This window comes from Rhinolophus sinicus, chromosome 16, assembly GCF_057876585.1.
Source record: "Rhinolophus sinicus isolate RSI-liver-muscle chromosome 16, RSI-T2T, whole genome shotgun sequence".
Taxonomy (NCBI): Eukaryota; Metazoa; Chordata; class Mammalia; order Chiroptera; family Rhinolophidae; genus Rhinolophus; species Rhinolophus sinicus.
Window position 1 is genome coordinate 60,802,626 of NC_142516.1, and position 15,943 is coordinate 60,818,568.

A 15,943-nucleotide genomic window follows, 5' to 3' on the forward strand; every position below is an offset into this window, starting at 1 on the left:
AAGGAGAAATTTCTTCTTCAGAATATAGTGAAGTTATTATGTTTGGGGGCATTGCAGGATTGCTTCCTTTGTAACTAATAGAAGACCCATTTAAAGTAGATGAATTGTATAAAATTTTTTCCTCCCAAATGATAGAAAGTTTGGACATTGGTAGAAATCCAGACTGTGTCTTTCTGCTCTGCCATCCTTAGCATCGTCATGTTTATGCCTCCTCGTTTTAAGCTGGCTACTCTGCTTTCAGGCGTCAACATTGTGTAAGGGCAGGAAGGAAAAGGTAAGGACGTAATGTGAAGGCATTCATACATTGTTGGTGGGAAATGAAAAATGATACGGCTGCCTTGGAAAAGAGTCTAGGAATTCCTCAAAATGTTGAACAGAATTATCATAGGCACCAGCAATACACTCCTAGATATATAGCCAAAAGAAATGAAAACATATATCCATATAAAAACTTGTGCATGACTGTTCATTGTAGCCTTATGCATAATAGCCAAAAAGTGGAAAAACCCAAATGTCCATCAACTGATGAATGGATAAATATCTAAATGATGAAATATTGTTCGGCCATTAAAAGGAATGATGTACTGATACATGCTGCAACATGGATGAACCTTGAAAACACTATGCTAAGTTAAAAAAAAGCTACTCACAAAAGATCACATATTGTATGATTCCATTTTCAGGCATACCTCATTTTAATTGTGCCCCACTTTATTGTACTTGACATTTATTGTGCTTTTTTTTTTTTTTTTTTTTTTTTAACAAATTGAAGGTTTGTGAGAACTCTGCATTGAGCAGTCTATTGGCACCGTTTTTCCAACAGCATTTGCTTACTTTGTGTCTCTGTGTCACGTTTTGGTAATTCTTGCAATATTTCAAACTTTTTCATTCTTATTATATTTATTGTGGTGACTTGTGATCAGTGGTCTTTGCTGTTACTATTGTAATTGTTTTGAGGTGCCACAAACTGTACCCGTGTACGATGGTGAACTTAGTAAATGTTGTGTGTGTTCTCACTGCTCCACTGACCAGCCCTTCCCCAGCTCTCTCCCTCTCCTTGAGCCTCCTTGCTCCCTGAGACACAGCAATTTTGTAATTAGGCCAATTTATAATCCTACAATGGCCTCTAAGTGTTAAAATGAAAGGAAGAGTTGCACGTCTCTCGTTTTAAATCAAAAGCTTAGTGAGGAAGGCAGGTCAAAAGCTGAGATAGACTGAAAGCTAGGATTCTTGGCGTCCAACAGTGAAATTGTGAATGCAAAGGAAAAGTTCCTGAAAGAAATTAAAAGTGGGGAATGGACAATGTGATATATAGATGATGCATTACAGAATTGTACACCTGAAATCCATGTAACTTTACTAACGATTGTCACCCCAATAAACTTTAATTAAAAAAAATTAAAAGTGTTACTCCAGTGAACACAGGAATGACAAGAAAGTGAAACCAGCCTATTGCTGATACAGAGAAAGTTTTACTGGTCTGGATAGAACGTCAAACCAACAACAACATTTCCTTAAGCCAAAACCTAATCCAGAGCAAGGCCCTAACTCTCCTCAATTCTATGAAGGCTGAGAAAGGTGAGGAAACTGCAGAAGTTTGAAGTTAGCAGAGGTTGATTCATGAGGCTTAAGGAGAGAAGACATCTCATAACATAAATGTGCAAAGTGAAGCAGCAAGTGCTGATGGAGAAGCTGCAGCAAGTTATCCAGAAGAGCTAGCTATGATAACCAATGAAGATGGCTACACGAAGCAGCAGCTTTTCAATGTATCTGAAACAGCCTTATACTGGAAGAAGATGCCATCTAGAACTTTCATAGCTAGAGAGGAGAAGTTAATGCCTGGTTTCAAAGGCTTCAAAGGGCAGGCTCACTGTCTTGTTAGATCCTAATGCAGCTGGTGATTTTAAGTGGAAGCCAATGCTTATTTACCATTCCAAAAGTCCTAGGGCCCTTAAGAATTATGCTTAATCTACTCTGCCTGTGCTTCAGAAATGGAACAACAAAGCCTGAATGATAGCACATCTGTTACAGCATGGTTTACTGAATATTTTAAGCCAACTGTTGAGACCTACTGCTCAGAAAAAAAGATTTCTTTCAAAATATTACTGCTCTTGACAATGTACCTGGCTACCCCAGAGCTCTGATGGAGATGTACATAAGATTAATGGTGTTTTCTTTACCTGCTAACACCACATCCATTCTGCAGCCCATGATTCAAGGAGTAATTTCAACTTTCAAAACTTATTATTCAAGAAATACATTTCGTAAAGCTATAGCTGTCATAGTTGTGATTCCTCTGATGGATCTGGGCCAAAGTAAATTGAAAACCTTTTGGAAATGATTCACCATTCTAGATACTATAAAGAACACTCATGATTCGTGGGAAGAAATCAGATGTCAACATTAACAGGAGTTTGGAAGAAGCTGATTCCAACCCTCATGGATGACTTTGAGGGGTTCAAGACTTCAGTGGAGGAAATAACTACAGATTGGAAATAGCAAGAGAACTAGAATTAGAAGTGGAGGCTGAAGATGTGATTAAACTGCTGCAATCCAATGATAAAACGTTAAAAGATGAGGAGTTGCTTCTTATGGATGAGCAAAGAAAGTGGTTTCTTGATATGGAATCTACTCGTGGTGAAGATGTGAAGATTGTTGAACTGGCAACAAAGGATTTAGAATATTACACAAACTTAGTTGATAGAGCAGAAGCAGGGTTCTGCTGTGGGTAAGATGCTATCAGAGAGCATCACATATTGTAGAGAAATCATTCATGAAAGTCACAAGTCAATCAATGCAGCAAACTTCATTGTTGTCTTATTTTTAAAAATGGCCATAGCCACCCCACCATTTGCAACCACTACTCTGATGAGTCAACAGCCATCAACATTGAGGCAAGAGCCACCACCAGCAAAAAGAATATGCCTCATTGAAGGGTCAGATGATGGTTCAAATTTTTAGCAATAAGGTATTTTTAAATTAAGGTATGTTTTTAGACATGATGTTACTGCATAATTAATAGACTACAATATGGTATAAACATAATTTTTATATGCACTGGAATACCAAAAAATTTGTGTGACTCACTTTTTTGGTGATATTTGCTTTATTGAGGTGGTCTTGAACCAAACCCATGTATCTCTAAGGGATGCCTGTATTTAAAATGTGCAGATTAGACAAATCTAGAGACAGAAAGTAGATAAGTGGTTGCCTAAGGCTGGGTAGGTTGTTGGAGGTTATGGGAAGTAACTGCTAATGTATATGGAGTTTCTTTTTGGGGTGACTGAAATGTTATAAAGTTGTGATGATGGTTGCACAACTCTGTGAATATATTAAAAACCATTGATTTGTACACTTTAAGTGGGTGAATTGTATTATATGTGAATTATGTATCAAGAAAGTTGTTAAAAATATGAAGTCATGTGGCTGCTGAATATATCCCTTTGTACCATGAGGCAAAAGCTTTCCCGAAAACATTCCCACCCTCAGAAGGCTTCTGCTATTGTTTCATTGGCCTAAACTGGATCACACACTTATCCTTAACTGGCTGGCTGGAATTGGCAAAAGAGAAGGAAGAGTTTATGGGTGGAATGGATCAGCTAATCAACAATGTCTGCAATAGAGAGGATTCAGATTTCAAAAAACCAATTACCTCCACATCTACTGCCTCAGTTTTAAAAATGGTCAATTCAGAAAACTTGAAAAAAAAAGAATCAGATAACAATAACAAAAATAAAAATAGTTTCCTATCATACAGGCATAGTTAACTATTAAAATGTGTGTAATGTTATTCTAATCTATTTTACCCCTTAATCTCTCTCTGTCTCCCTATCCACCCACTTTTCCTCCCTCCCCCCTTCCTACCGTCCATCCTGCCACCCACGAATCCATCCACTAACAGACTAGCAAATGTTATAAATTATATCATAAGCTACATACTGTTTTATATTTGCATTTAAAAATGATTTTGAAATAACCTTAAACTTGTAGAAAAGTTGCAAGTACACAACAGAGAAGTCCTTTTTTTTCTGAATGATTTGAGATCAAGTTGCTGAAATGATGCCCCATTACTCATATTTTAGTGTGCATTTCTGAGACATCCTTGTACATAATCAGAGTGTACTGGTCAGCATCAGAAAACATTACCCATGTTTCCCCGAAAATAAGACCTAGCCAGACCATTAGCTCTAATGCGTCTTTTGTAGCAAAAATTAATATAAGACTTCGCATTATATTATTATATTGTATTATATTATGTTATATTATATTGTATTATATTACATTATTATATAAGACTGGGTCGTATATTATAGTAAAATAAGACCGGGTCTTATATTAATTTTTGCTCCAAAAGACGCATTAGAGCTGATGGTCCGGCTAGGTCATACTTTCGGGGAAACACGGTACTACCATTCAGACCCCATTCTATTTAACCTAGGTGTCCCAACCATGTCTTTTGTAGTGAAAGCATCTGGTTTAGAAACATGCATTTAGTCATGTTACTTTAGCCTTCCTCTGCATGGAAGAGTTCCTCAGTTTTTCCTTGACTATCATGACCTTGAAGATTACAGGCCAATTATTTGTAGACTATCCCTCAATTTTGACTTCTTGGATGTTTCCTCAAGATTAGGTTCAGCTTAAGCATTTTTGGCAAGAATATCACAGAAGTGATTCTGTGCTTTGCTTATGATATACTATCATGACTTTAGTTTAAAAAAGTCATTGTTGGAGGATTTTTCGCCATTTATATTAGTCTTCTAGAGAATGATTCTTTAATGTCTGGGTAATATTTATCAGTTGTGCATTCCTTAATTTATTTGACTAATTCGCAGTAAGGTGTTTTTATCATACCACAGGTATCTGAGATATCAGTTTAACTTTGATTTGTAATTGATTCATTATCTCTCGAATCATCTAATATTATGAGCAATATCTTGATTCTTTCAACCATGTGTGACACTAAAATGGCAAAATCTTGGGAAAGTCTTTTTAGGAAATCTGAAAATTCTAAAATGAAAGAAAATATTTCTTAGAACTGTTTTGTCTTCTATCGATCTTTCTGTCTTTTTGAAGAACTTGCTGAAAAAACATTTTACATGTCAGGACTACATATTGATAGCATCATTGGCACTTTTTCTTTTTAGCTGCAGGAAAACTGGTACATGTATGCCGATACCAAGTAGTTGTTTTTAATATATTAAATAGTAACTGTATTGCTTGTATTATCTTTGCTTTAAGGTTAAAAACAAAAAGTCAGTAAATTACTCTTTTTAAAAATTAGGTGCTTATATTTTTATAATTCTGAATTATGCACATACTATTAACTATTGAGGAGGGAGAATTTAAAAAGTATGTAGGAGAGAAAGTTAAACATGTTGGATATGTAGAGTATAAATTAAGAATTTTGACTCTAGAGTTGAGTCTGGGTTACATTACTTACTATATGTGTAACATTGGGGAAATTACTTAATTCCTTTCCAGCCTCAATATCTTCGTATGTAAAATTTGGCTAAGAAAATTTCCCTCCCATAGGGTTATTAGGAGTAAATGTAACCTGCTTAACCCTTGTATATGTAATTGTCCAATAAATGTTTGTTGTTTTGTCTCTTTGTGTACTGATGTCTCAAGTGAGCTGGTGTATTACTTTAAACCTTTTCATGAATCTAGAATTTCAATATGGTGGCTTGATTTCACTTCTCAGAAAGTGCTTAAGGTGGTTGTCCCTGCTACCTTCTTAAACTTTGACGGTGTGTTTATAGACAGTGGGCAAAGACCCCAGTTGCCATAATGCCTCTGTAAATGCTGGACAGGTGGCAGCCTTCCTGCTTTCATTAAAGTGTTTGCCCACTTGAGATAAATTACCTCTTCCAGGTATCCAAATGGTGCGCCTGCGAGAGATCATTTACCTCAAACAGGGGAGAATGTTACTTCCACTGAAGGGCTGGGATATCAATCATTATGGGAATGGACTAAAGAACCCTTTCGATAGCTGAATATTTTCAAATGAATGGTCCAGACTGAATTTCTCAAGATAGAAACAAATGTGCCAATCCTATTTGCTTTGCAATATCTCTGAACAAATACAGAAGAAAATGGATACGAGTAGAATGTTAATACATTTTGTCACACATTTAAATTATAATTGAATCTTCATTATCTAAAAGATAGATGACCCAAATATATATACCCCTGCTATTACTACTCAGAACTTTCTTTCATTTGAGCTAACTTTCTAGAGGTCATAGCAACTCTTTTAGGCAAAACTCAGAAATCTAGGTTGTATTCAGCATAACACTGAGTTTTTACTCTTAGAAGTTCAAAGCAGTAAGTAAAGATATTTGTATTAATAAGTAGTTATTGGTATATATTTATAAGCTTTAAGGCCTTATTTAATCCTAACAAATAATAAAAAAGAGCTTTGCTAGTCCAGGTGTGGTGTGTGGAACAACAGTGTTAGCATTAACTGGGAAAGTATTAGAAATGCATAATCTCAGACTCCACTCCAGAGCTACTCAATTAGAATCTGCATTTTAACAAGACCCTCAGATGATTTACATGCACAGTAAAGTTTGAGAAGAAATAACTTGAAGGATTTTGTTATTTATATAAAACTTCATTCATATCTGAAATTGAAATGATACAATCGACCATGTATCATTTCTGGTACTTTAGGTACTAGTGTCTGTTTTGGGGAGCCACATTAATTTATTGAATTTTATTTTGTGATTTTCTTTTTTGTTATTGCATTTGTATTTTAAAATGTTTTTTACTCTTTTATTATGAGAATTTTCAAGCATATAGAAAATTTGAAAGAATTTTACACTGAACACATATTTGGGTTTTTAAATTAAAATTTATTTTCCTATCATAATTTTTAAGAATGATTTTTGAATGGAGAATTTATCCCTGGAACTGTTCATGACTATGTAAAATTCCAATGTCATAGCATAGCATCAGTTTAAAGCATGGATTCACAATCCTTTTTCTTTCTGATATAAATTGTATTAAATATGTTGACCTAGTCAAAGATGAACTCACTGACTTTAGGGCAGAAACTTACCACAGTAGGTTTTGAATTTAAAAGCCTTGTGGAATTCTGGTATTTTTTGAGAGAAGTCTACCTTTACCTTATAAAGTGAACCATAGAAACTTAAATTATATTTGCAGCAGTGCATATATGTAGGTCAGGATTTTTATCACTTTTGAATGGAAAAAAAATTTGATTTCCAACATGACCTATATGATGCCTTCTTGAAGATCACTTTATAGATCAATGTTCTTAGTTTGGCTAAGCAACAACTTTCACCATACTATGTCTTTTAAAAAATTAATTTTAATTAGTATGTATTGTAAATGTATTCTCTTATATTTACTACATTGATAAACTTAAAATGTTTGGTAACTGCATTTCAATAAAATTTGCTTTCTTTGTAATCCTACATATTTTGATTTATGTATTTAAAAGTACTCTGAGAAGGGGGATCCATAGGATCCACCAGACTGCCAAAGAAATCCATAGCACAAAAATGACCAAGAGCCCCTGCTTTAGATAATCATTCCCCCAAATATCATTTGAGTCAAAATATGTTTTTGGAAAAGTCCTATTATTGAGCATTTATATCTATAGTATTATTTATAAATAATACTGATAGAAAAAAGAGCTAATGATTTTTTTAAATTAAAGTTTATTGGGGTGACAATGGTTAGTAAAGTTGCATAGATTTCAAGTGTACAATTCTGTAATACATCATTTATATATCACATTGTGTGTTCACCATCCAGAGTCAGTTCTCCTTCCATCACCATATGTTTCATCCCGTTTACCCTCATCTACCACCCCTCTCGCTCCTTATCCTCTGGTAACCGCTAAACTATTATCTATGTCTATGAGTGTGTGTGTGTTTGTTTGTCCTGCTCCTTTTTTGCTTTCAGTTTTATATGTGCTCCGATGTTCATTGCAACTTTATTTACGGTGGCCAAGACATGGAAACAACCAGTGTCCTTTGATAGATGATTGGATAAAGACGTGGTATATATACGCAATGGAATACTATCCTGCCATAAGAAAAGATGAAATAGTGCCATTTGCGACAGCATGGATGGATCTTGAGATTATTATGCTAAGAGAACTAAATCAGACAGAAAAAGTTGAGAACCATATGATTTCACTGATCTGTGGGATATAAAACTGAAAGCAACAAAAAAGATCTATTGATTCTTAATCATTGTTTTAAGTCCCCATCCCCTTTGTCTAACCCAATGCCTGTATACATATGAGCCACTCTATAGCTAGCAGTTGAATGAATGAATGAGGAAGACAGTGTGTATAGTGCTTTTAAAAATAGTTTTATTATTTCTATAAAAGTGCTATGCTTGGTGTAAGAACTTCACACTGTACAGAAACCTGAACAGAAGGTTTAAAGGAATAAAAATCACCCAAAAGGCCATGCCTAATCATTCTTAACCCTTTAATGATGATTTCCACAAATCTCCCATAAGTGTGTACAAACATGTATACACACAAACACAGGTGTGGGAATAATGCCTCCTTGTAGTTTTATACTACTCAATGGAAAATAAATGTCTTTCCATGTCAATAAAGTAGGTGTACATGATTAGTTGTATTTGGTCACATACTGTTCCAGTGGTTGTGTGTGTCTGTGTGTGCATATATTACCTCATTGCTGAATATCACTACGGTCACCTTCGAAGTACTCACCTTGGGAAACTGCACTGACGCCAGCACCTAGTTCACCCTTCGAAGAAATTTTGGAACTCTTTTTCTGGAATGGCCATTATGGCTGTCATTGTATTACCTTGATGTCCTGAATGTCATCAAAACGTCTTTCTTTCAATATTTCTTTTATCTTCAGGTAAAGAAAGAAGTCATTGGGGGCCAGATCAAGTGAGTAGGGAGGGTGTTCCAATAGAGTTATTTGTTTACTGGCTAAAAACTCCCTCACAGACAATGCCATGTGAGCTGGTGCATTGTCATGATGCAAGAGCCATGAATTGTTGGCAAAAAGTTTAGGTTGTCTAACTTTTTCACTCAGCCTTTTCAGCATTTCCAAATAGTAAACTTGGTTTACTGTTTGTCTAGTTGGTACAAATTCATAATGAATAATCTCTCTGATATCAAAAAAGGTTAGCAACATCGTTGCAACAAGTTTACGAGCTTAATTGTCAGACCTGTGTATATACACACACACACTATAGTTTACTCTGTGAATTCCCAATTGATGGATATTGGTGTTTTTCTTATTTTTTCACTATTTTAAGAAATACTGTAATAAACTATGTGTAATCAACATGTTTGTGCATAAAATTATTTTACACTTGAACAGTTGTTTCCTTGGCTAAAATCCTGAAAATGAGTTTGCATATTTTACATTTGGAAAGTATTGCCAGTCTGCCTTTCATAAAAGTTGATTTACATTACACTCCCATGAACAGTATTAAGAGTTCTGGTTTCTTCATAATTCCTTTGGTACATGAAGTTTTGACAGTCTTTTTTATCTTCATCAATTTTAAAGGCAAAAGAAACTATTATTACTTTATTTTTGATTATTTGGTTGCATATCTTTATTTGTTTTACACCCATTTATATTCTTTTAGAAATTATCTCATTATGTTCATATATGGGGGTGTTTGTTTATTTCTTCTGGAATTAGAAGAACTCCCTGTGTATCATCACCCATATTAACACTTTGCTATATGTAACATAAATGTTTTTCTGGTTTGTATTTTAATTTGTGTATTTTAATTTTTATGTGGAGAAAATTGTTAAACATTTACTTTATGGATTTTCTTTTGATGATGTATTTAGAAAGGCTAGCCTTACCTCAAGGTTGTATTGCTCATATTTTAGTCTAGTATTTTCAATTTGTATATTAAATCTTGGTCTTATATAGAATTATTTTTGGTATAAATAGTGAGAAATGGTTAAGATTTATTTGTGTCCAGATGACCAGCTGGTCTCAATACTTTTCAATTCAATCATTCATTTTTCCCTACTAAATTAAAATATAGCATTTAGTATATATTAAATTAATACATATACTAACATCTGTTTCCTGTCTCTCCAGCCTATTAGTCTCCCTATGTCCTCTATCATACTGATGTTTTCATCAGTATGATGTTTTATCTTAATGTTTTAAAACATATATCTTGATGTTTTAAAATATGGTAAGACAAATTATCTCATTACTTTTCAAATAGGATTTTGGACTATTTTTATAGGATTTATATTTTATTTTTAAAAATTTTAGATGGAACACTACTTTGAAGCAAACGTCTCATCATGATGATTAGGTCCTATGTATGAATACTGATATCTACATTCATATTTCTGAAATTATTAGCTATTTGGAGATACAAGCATTGTTTTTGCTCAGTGGAATGCTTTGAGATTGTGATGTGTTGGTTTCACTTAAAAGGAGTTGCTATAGAAGGGATAATGGTGAAGGATGTTCTTGGAAAACTAAGCAGGGATCAGCTCATGTCGGGTCGTATGAGCATGTTTTAAGGAATTTGAAATTTATTCTTAGAAGTGAAGAGAGTCATTGAGAATTAAAAGCAAGGGTTGTGACAAGATCCTATTTGTGTTTTAGAAGTCACTTTATCTACAGTGGAGGATGGACTGAAGAGGGGAAAGAGTGGAGAAGAGTAGGGAGACTCTTGTAAGAATATAGGTGAGATAAGGCCATGATCACTGAAAACATTGAATAGATGGGAGAAATATTAAGAACAGGATGTAGGGAGATAGATGGTAATGGAAATGTCAGGGATGTTAACATGTTTCCAAGTATGTAGATCTGAATCGGAATTTAATGCAGTCAACATGATTAACATTTCTAACATTGTTAACATTATTAATTATATTACTAATTATTATTAATATTACATTCATGACTAACATCATTAAATTAAATAATTAAACAATCACATATTTACATACATATTAATTAAATAATTGCTCATTTACCCTCTCTTTTCATTAAAGGAGTATTTGTCAATTTTTCAGGGTGTGAAGGCTCCATTTTAATAAGAAAACATTGTAGACTCCTCTCTCCCCATATAATAGTTGTATTTTTAGTAGCAGTGGACTTCTGTAATGTTTTAATGGGCTTTTAATTTTATTACTCACAATATCATGAGCATATATTATTCATACTGTATATGTTTTTTAGGGTTTAATGAAGATAAAAATGGCAATAGCTGTTGTAGTTATAAGTGGTGAAATGCTTGTAATAACTTTTCAGCTTCCCCTCTCATACCCTGAGATCTGTAGCCTGCATGTTTAGATCTACTGGTTGACACAATTCTTTATGAATTTGTTTTAAAGTTTTAATCTTAGATGTAAGATATTGCCCCTTCTGTTGGAAAAAGTAAAGGCAGAACATAGGGTTCTCTTCTTTCTTGAAAGACACGTGCTATTGAATAGGGGAAAGTGATTAACAAATGTTTACATAAACAAGAATTTGTTAAATGTAACAAGTCAACCATTTAGAGTCTAGACAAGTTTTGACACGAAAAACTTTAGTGACCTCTTTTCTTTTTTTCTGTACCACTATACAAATAATTCTACAACTATGTCACTAGAGGAATTTTTTTTCGTTTAATATTGAGTTAATTGTACTCTATACTCTATAATGTGAATTATATTGTAAAACATTTTTTACTCATCAAAGCATAAGTTATTTAGTGTTCTTTTTGTAATTCATGGAGAGTCAGCAGTCAAGGAACTTACATGCCTCTTTCCCACATCTTACAAATTCAGAAGAATACCTTATAGATTTATACTGTCACTTAATTTTACCTTTCAGAGTGGTTAGTGTCTACAAAAACACATTTCTGTGATATAGTAAAAAAATGCACTACTCATTAATATTTCATTGTAGTTGATTTTTGCTTTTACTGGCTCTTTTTGACGATTTAATTATTTTTATATTCCTGAAAATTTCTTAAAACAAGGAGCTTTTATCCTGTTATTTAAAAACAATAACTTTGGACATACCATAAAAGTTAACATTAATTAATTTATCTTGCTATTATTGAATGCATCATAATATTCAGCATTGTTGCAGCTGCTATGGAAGTAAAAAAGAAATATAAATAATCAAACAAACATATAAAAACATATGCTAGGCTGGCACAGTGAAGTTAAAAAGAGTTCACTAAGATGAAAAAAAAAAAAAAAACAGTTAAGGAGTTGCAAACCAGTTGGAGAAACAGGGAATACATATATTAGGCTTTGGAATAATGTGTTATATTGAAAGTTATGGGTAAAGTAAATTTTACTGTTTGTTGATTTCTTCAACAGCAACTTATTAAATGTGTAGTAATTCTTTTAACTCAGTGTTCTGCATTATATGTTGATTGGCATATAAAGCTACTAAATTCTTTTTATTCATTATTTATTTAAGGAATCTGATAATGAAGGATCTGTGTATTTTAATTATACCTGGTCTGTCTTCTGTCCATGGGATTCTCAGAGAGTATGTTTATGAGAGGCATATAGAATTAGACTTATATTACCTGTGTTATATTCTTGGAAGTCAGTGCATCAGTAAGTGATAGAAATCAATTCTAAATGGAAGATACTATGCTTTTGTCCAATTAATTTCTATTTTATGTGTAACTTCTAAGCAATATGATTTTCAAATTGTGACTGCTGCACAAATTTAAAAATTTACCTTTCATTCTTTGAGGAATAAAAGAAATAAAACGAGGCCCAAATTTTTGAACATAGGACTTCTGTGAAATGGTTCTTTACGACAGAAAACACTGTTCGATTGCCTTCTCATTCAATGTTGCACTTTACTTTCAAACCATACGTATTCTTAGAATTATGAAACATTTTTCGGTTGGATGAATCAGACTACATATGTGTTTTTGTGCTTATGATGTAAAGACAAGATTTAAATTAACTTGAAAATCAGAGGATCTTGAAATGTAGAATGGTATACTGCTGAATTTAAATAATCTCTGCATGCTTGTCATTTTACGTGGGTATTATCATAAGACAAGTAATGACAGATGAAGACCTGCCTAGCAGTGGGAAAACTAAATTACACGACTTTTATTAAGGCATAAACAAACCTATTAACTATTATCTGGAATACCAATTAGTAGAAAGAGCACTGACAATTTTATTTATCAACATTAAACACAATTATTAATTACAGACCTGATGAATCTAGCCGTAAGCAAGCCATGTTGGATATGCTGGGACCTTAGGTCCATTATACGAGTATGAGAGGGATGATTACAGAAATCCTGTGGGGAAATAAGTAATTGTAGTTGTAAAATTTTAATTGCCTTGGAATAAGGCAAATTATGTTTTCTTGTCTGAGAATATAAATAGTATGACGCTAAGGTAACAAGCTTTGGTAGTTGTAAATAGAAAATGAATTTATATTATGTTTTAAAACAGAGTGTGATGATCAATTTTTAGTATTGTAGCGTTCAGTGTGAATGACATACGAGATGTACATGCAGATTTCCTTTCAATAATTGTTTAGTAGGTGAACTATTTTCTGCATTCCTTTTTTACAGTGAAAGCTAATGTAGGAGGGGACTTTTTGAATGAATTACTACAGGTAAATGGGAATTATATAATTGAGAAAATACTTTCATTGTGTTGCGATTGGAAGTATTGTTGTGAAACGAATAAGCGACAATTCACACTTTCCTGTCTTTTTTCTTTTTCTTTGAAGATCCAAATTCCAGAATGTGTGGACACTTACTAATAGGTGCTGCCAAGAATTCTTTTGCAAAACTCATGGATAAAATTAGGTTAGCAATGGAGAGTTTACCTTTGCACGGTAGCAGCAGGAGTATTACATATGTAGAAAAAGATTCCCTGGTTCAGAGGCTGGCCCGTGGACTTCATAAAGTAAACACACTGGCCCTGAAATACGGACTGCGTGGTCACGTGCCCATTTTGGTATGTATAAAACTTTATTAAATAGAAACTTTAGGATTTGTGAATTTAATTCTTAATCAGATTTATTTGTAGTTTAAGTTAGTTGTACACGAATGTGTCTATGTTTCCTTTAGGTTTCATGTAATCTTTAATACAATAAATGAAAGCACTTCCAATTGGGTCCAAGTAGCAAAATACGAAAGTTCTGGCATGAGTTTTGAGCTGACCTCTATAAGAATATTGTAACAGAATTGTATGAGACATAAATGATTGTCATTTCTATTTTCTACCCATCTAGATTATTTCTTTTCTTCAGCTGTTCATTTCATGTAATCCAAATTATTGGTCACATAAAATATAAAGTTTTCACCTCTAAATTGTAGCAATAGCTGGTATTCTCTGTATAATGTAAGTTGCATTTAATTGGTGAAATGGTCATCGCTGTTTATTAGTAAGTCTGTAATTACTTCTTGTAAAACTGCTCTTGTTTAACAGAAAAGCACAGCATCATTACAGAAGCAAATATTTGGATTTACACAGAGACTGCACGCAGCAGAAGTGGAGCGCCGTGCTCTGCGCTTAGAGGTCACTGAATTCAAACGAAATGTCAATGAAATGAAAAAGGAGCTTGACAAAGCCCAGGGTCTCCAAATGCAATTAAATGAATTTAAGCACTCTGTAAGTATATGATTTAAAGAACTATGGCTTTGGTGAACTCTCCTCTGAATATTTATGTGTGTGTGTGTGTGTGTGTGTGTGTGTATACACACACACACACACACATATATATATATATATATATATATATATATATATATACCCATATATTAATATATACATATATGTGTGTGTATAGATACGTTTATTTTATTTTTGTTTGTTTTTTTCAAGTAATTCAAAAGTCCCATTAAGAATATTTCTTTTTCATCAGAACACTTCCCTTCTAAAATGCCCCAATAAGTATATATACTTCAAAGTTGCTAAGAAACTAGATCTTAAATGTTCTCACTACAAAAAAGAAATGATAACTATGTGACTCGATACTGGTGTTAGCTAATACTATGGTGGTAATCATATTGTGATACATAAATTTATCACGTTATACATCTTAAACTGCACAATGTTGTATGTTAATTATAGCTCAATTAAAAAAAGTTACGCCCAATGCTTAGGAATACTGATTCTGTGTCAGCACAACTCATAACCCTGTTAAAATGTAAACTGTGACTGATAGTGTAGACAACGATTAAGTTAGGATAGCTTAACTGCTATAGCAAATAAGCCCCCACATGTATAATAATAAATAAAGTGCTCCCAATAGAGCCAGATGTTTGGAGTGGAGGGTGGAATTTCCTCTCTTTTCATTTTATATTGAATATTTTGAGTAAATTAGATTATTTAGTATGAAATCAGGTTGCTTTTCCAAAGAAATGTTCGTTTTGTCTAACTTCCATAAAGGATTTATATGTATTATGCAAGAAAACAGAAGATAGCTGAGAAAGTGAAGGCTATTAGCCAAATAACATTAGATCAAGAATGAAATATATAAATATATGAAGCACCACAAAATACAGATATCCACGTGTTCTATTTGCAGTTGGGTTAGTTATTAACATTGTTCTTAATGTAGATATAGGAATATAGAGTTAATAGGTTACTCTACAACTTCAAAACTGTATACAACTGATGATAGCTAATATACATATGAATATAAAATTTGTTTCTTAAACCTCATGATAAGCTACTTTGAGTACCTCCTTTTTTGGGAAACCTAAATTTTTCGAGTTTTAACTTCAGTTTAAATGTATCTTTTGGTTAATTTGGAATTTGCAGTTTTAACATTTGTTGTAATGGAGATACCAGCAGATAGTAGATTAGCTATTAATCCTATGATAATGTAAATTGCTAATGTTAATTATTATTTCAAATAGCTATACCTTCAAAGGGCGAAGAGTTATAAATTAGGCAGGTCAACTAATCATGAATTATTCTTCTGATCAGAGATAAGTAATAGTT

At 33.1% G+C, this 15,943-nt stretch overlaps 1 protein-coding gene across 5 annotated transcripts in view; it reads left to right on the forward strand.

Annotated features, from left to right (window-relative positions):
* CCDC171 (coiled-coil domain containing 171) overlaps window positions 1-15,943 on the forward strand; it is a 272,305-nt gene that overhangs the window by 113,409 nt on the left and 142,953 nt on the right. For all 5 annotated transcript variants that reach the window (XM_074330354.2, XM_088792782.1, XM_074330356.2 and 2 more), the window contains 2 exons: window positions 13,719-13,948; window positions 14,423-14,605. In XM_074330354.2, the coding sequence (XP_074186455.2) occupies window positions 13,719-13,948; window positions 14,423-14,605 (413 nt within the window). The remainder of the gene's footprint in view (window positions 1-13,718; window positions 13,949-14,422; window positions 14,606-15,943) is intronic.